At 39.1% G+C, this 5,000-nt stretch overlaps 1 protein-coding gene across 3 annotated transcripts in view; it reads right to left on the bottom strand.

Moving 5' to 3' along the window:
- Positions 1–5,000, bottom strand: part of LOC143018912 (neprilysin-2-like) — a 166,436-nt gene that overhangs the window by 127,071 nt on the left and 34,365 nt on the right. For all 3 annotated transcript variants that reach the window (XM_076174494.1, XM_076174496.1, XM_076174495.1), the window contains exons 9-11: positions 4,891–5,000; positions 1,399–1,494; positions 564–688 (exon numbers count right to left, since the gene is read on the bottom strand). The exon at positions 4,891–5,000 is cut by the window's right edge and continues 91 nt beyond it. In XM_076174494.1, the coding sequence (XP_076030609.1) occupies positions 564–688; positions 1,399–1,494; positions 4,891–5,000 (331 nt within the window). The remainder of the gene's footprint in view (positions 1–563; positions 689–1,398; positions 1,495–4,890) is intronic.

Below are 5,000 nucleotides of genomic sequence, written 5' to 3'. Positions count from 1 at the left end.
AAGCATTAAAGACTTCCTGATACAGTGCTGATTATAACTTTGACATTGATGATAAATGTTTGTCTTTGATAACTACTGTATTACAGTAAAAATTTGAGCTATTATCTTTTACTATTTGAATTTATTTTTCAATTTATATTTTCAGTCATTGTTCAAATACGGTCCAGAGACCGAATGGCAGCCTACTGGGCTACATCCTCAGTTAGGATGAGGAAAAATTAAGTATTTCCGAGAGGCTCGTGTATCTGCCTATAGGACAGCAATAACGATATATGCATGAGCTTCCAGATATCAACTGGCTTTTCTTCAATAAAATGAAGAAGTCTTGGTATAATAACTTCCCTTTTAACCTAAGAAAAATAAAATGCTAAATACTTCTGTGGAGATGGTTGTCTCAGAATCGAAGTCTCAAACGTGGATACCTTTAGGTGCTGAATTGAAATTCACGAAGTGGCAGTCATCCTTAAGAAGTCATTTACCCTCCGTCCTCTATTCCACCAACCCTGAGAGCTTTAATGTATTTCATAGGTTGACTGTACATTAATGAGATTGTAACTACTAACCAGGGTTCTATGGGCGTAAGAAGGTTGTTGAGCTTTCTGAGGTAGTCTGGGTAGTATACATAGAGGTCTGTGTTACTTGTTATTGTCGTGTTGAACAGCTCCCCTAACAGGAAAGACCACTCGACCTGCAGGAGAAGAGGAATATGGGTTATTTGAAGGAATGCACAAGTGGAGTAAATGGTATTTGACTCATGCACGCACGTACACACACACACACACACACACACACACACACACACACACACACACACACACACACACACACACACACACACACACACACACACACACACACACACACACACACACACACACACACACACACACACACACACACACACACACACACACACACACACACACACACACACACACACACACACACACACACACACACACACACACATGCATACACACACACACACACACACACACACACACACACACACACACACACACACACACACACACACACACACACACACACACACACACACACACACACACACACACACACACACACGTATGGCGCTGTGGTTAGAGTTCCCGGCTGTCATTACGGAGGTCAGGGCCGTAGGGGTGTCACTGAGGTTCTTTAACTGCATAAAGCGTATGTAATAGTAGTCAATACGGAGTCTAATAGATATACAGATATATGGGCACATTAACAAATAAGACAGATTGAAAGGCAAGGGAAAGAAAACAGAATGATACAAGGGCTAACAAACAGACAGACAGACAGACAGACAGACAGACAGACAGACAGACAGACAGACAGACAGACAGACAGACAGACAGACAGACAGACAGACAGACAGACAGTGACGTCACTCACAATGGGGACCTCTTCCTGCAGCTGTTGGAGGGAGTAAAGGTTGTACAGTTTTGACGTTTGTTGCTGCACCACTTCTTCTCGGTGGCTCGGAAGAATCTGCAAGAAGCAAAGTTTTGTAATCACCATCACTGTCGTCAAGATCTCTCTCTTTTCTTTTCTTTTTGCATTTTCTCTCTATATTCTATGTATTTGTTTATGTTATGAACTTGTATATCTACTTGTGCATCTGCATGTTGATTACTCTCAGTCTATTCTGTATATTTATTTTATTTTCTTATTATTTTTTCTTTCTTTGAATGTTAATCCTACATGGGCTGAAAAAAAAATAATAATAGTAAAATAGAATAAATAAATAAAAGATAAAAAATCCCGGAAATCCTCAATAATTTATTTTTAATTTATGTTGGACTTACCTAAAGCTCAAAACCTACACATTGACAAACGGGACTTTGATTACAGACACACAAATTCCTGCAGGAGTAGGGGACTCTTCAACTTGTATAGAACCACATGGAGGCAACTAGTAAATCATATATAGTGTTCAAATTGTGGCAGAGTATTTGCGATGCTGAACGTTGTGTCGAATGTCCGCAAGGCCGGGTCATGTCACTCACGTCGCATCTGTTGTGTCAAGCGAGACCAATGTCAAGTTGGGTGGCGTGTGTCCTACCGACACGTGTGTCGTGTTAAATGCGTCTGATCGTAGTGTCACAAGTGTTGCACGTTCGACGAAAGGAATTGATTGGTTTTTAGCAGAATAACAGCGGAGACTCCCTTGGGTCTTCTACTGAATAGAATCGGATGGCATTAGTCAGAATTAAATATATTAAGCGGGTTCTCAGAAATGGAGGCCGGTGATGTGGACACTGCACTTGCCATTTGATTTTTTGAGCTGCGTGCGGTTCCCAACTTCCGCTACGGAGCACAAAGTTGCTTTCAAAAGTCTTCTCATGGGTAATTTTTGGTGAAAGTTGCATACAGTTTATATATCTTTATTCTAAAATAGGTATATTTTTTGTGAATAGGACTTATTGAAACGTGTTTAAGAACCTACATAACTGTAAAAGTTCTTCAGGTCAACTAGCATTTGCGCAATCTTCACTAGCATCTTGCTTCAGAATTAGTAAAAAAAAAAAAAAAAAAAAAAAATCTTCAAAAAAAAAAAAAAAAAAAAAAAAAAAAAAAAAAAAGTGAGTTTCTAAAGAAATTAATGCTTCTCTGAAAATAGCTGATACGTGTTTACTCATTATTATTTGGCACACCGAGAGGGCGCAAGTATACTGCACATTAGAGTATCTGGAGTTCAGCATCTCATTTTAAGTAAGGACGACTCTCATTGAAGGATATTCCCTTCAGCATAGGGTCCTGAACTCAGCTGAATGATGGTCTAGCCTTATGTATATATAAATCTATATATATATATATATATATATATATATATATATATATATGTATATATATATGTATATATATATGTATATATATATATGTATATATATATATATATATATATATATATATACACACACATATATATATATATATATATATATGTATGTATATATATATATACATATAAAAGGGCCGCGTGGTATCCCAGTGGATACCGTACCGAATTAATGAGCAGGTGGTCGGAGTTCGATTCCCGGGGCCCGCTAAGGGATTCTTGCATTGGTTAACGAAAGCCATACGAAGAAACGACCCAACCATCATTAGAAAAAAAAAAAAAAAAAAAGCGGCTCACCGCAACTGACGAGGCTTGCCCTACCAGCGGTTTATCACCTCTCGTTTCGTGGGAATGGCGTGGTGAGTTTATGGAGAAAAAATGAAAAAAAAAAGCGTTATCGTAATGAAGGGATCATGGCTCCTTCAACACAGTTTTCTGACTTCAGATGAATAAGTATCCAGCTTTCAAGAGAACATGAATTGTGAACGGAATTAACCAATTCATTGTCAAGGACACCTCAGTTGCAACATACTATTATCTTTTTTAACACGATAACAATCTTTAGATATTTTATTATGACTGAGGACAGGTTATGCCATGATATTTAGCCCTACTAACATGATCTGGAACTTAGGCATTTTATTCTGGCTGTCACTACAGTGTGTTTATGTTCAGTTGATGCAAATGTTTAAAAAACCTCCCCTCTCTCTTTACAGTTTGTCTATTTTAAGTTACCGGGAATTTTGTGAAAGTTATAAGCCGTTGGAGTAACTATGTTATCCAAATGCACATATCAACAAGAACAAGAAAACTGTGCAATTCGGAAAAAAATGTACCACAATGAAATCTGTGACCTAAATTTCATGTGCGCAGAGGTAACAAGAGAAACAAGGTTGGCGCTGACGTTTTATTGAAGTGTAATGATCACCCTAGGAATTATTCAGTAGTGGGCTATCACCCCTGTGAAGTAACTGATTAAGCTGTAATCAACCCGAGGTTATGTCACACTGGACATGTGGTCAGTGCGTGTTAACAGGATGTTCTGTAATCCGTGAGCAATTTGAAAGAACTTCTCAATGAGTTCAGCATAGCATGTAATCGCTTGTCACTCTTCTCATCGCTCTCCCTCTCTCTCTCTCTCTCTTCCTCTCCCTTCCTGAAGTTGGTCCTTCTCCCTCTTCCTCTCTGTCGACATCTCTTTATTCATCTACATCCATATCTCTGTCTCTGTTTATGATAAATAGACAATCAAACAAACCTCTCTAATTCGTCTCTCTATAATCTCTCTAGTCTCCCTTTCTGCGCTTCCCATCTCATAGCATCCAGTCAGTAACATACTCGTAGTTCATCGCACATAACTCTCTCGCTATATTCCCTGCCCAATTCCATATGCTCTTTTGATATCCCTACAAGATCTTCAACTCCAATGTGCTATCTTACCCAACTTATTCTCCTGGGTCTCGGTGTTATTCCTAGCACTTGTCTCTCCAGTTTTCTCCGTACGCTCCTTAACTTTGTCTACATCGCTTTGTGCACACACGCGCGCTCGTGTATGCGTATATGCGAGTATGACTTTCTGTGTGTGTTTGTGTGTGTGTGAATGTGTGTGTGTGAATGTGTGTGTGTGTGTGTGTGTGTGTGTGTGTGTGTGTGTGTGTGTGTGTGTGTGTGTATGTGTGTGTGTATGTGTGTATGTGTGTATGTGTGTATGTGTGTGTGTGTGTATGTACCTTCCATTCATATACGAGTACATATTTTTCTCTCCATTTTTTGTCATACTCCGTCTCAGTATTTTCGTTGGTTTTGTTCCTTTCTTTCTATTATGACTCCCCTTTATTAATCTACTTCACTTATTCTCCTTCATTTTTTCTTTTGTTCTCTTTCACTTTACTTTATGTTCTCATTAGATCAATGCTTAGTTCCCTCGCCCTCTTCCATACCTCTTCCTCCCCAACCACACTCCTCCTCAATATGCTCTTCTCCTTTATTCATCATATTTGTTAAACTCCGGAGATTTTATCCTTTAAAAGGCTAATGAAACTTACCTGATCCAGCATCACTATGAACTGGAAGGTGACTGTCTCAATGATCTCGTCAGTCGTCTTCCCTTCGACCTTCATCCACGGCCGACCTGCCACTTTGTCTCCTTCAACGT

The sequence above is a fragment of the Oratosquilla oratoria genome, chromosome 36, assembly GCF_046742065.1.
Source record: "Oratosquilla oratoria isolate Oo_2021 chromosome 36, ASM4674206v1, whole genome shotgun sequence".
Lineage (NCBI taxonomy): Eukaryota > Metazoa > Arthropoda > Malacostraca > Stomatopoda > Squillidae > Oratosquilla > Oratosquilla oratoria.
The sequence above is the reverse complement of the archived record's forward strand: the minus strand, read 5'-3'. Positions and strand labels throughout refer to the sequence as shown.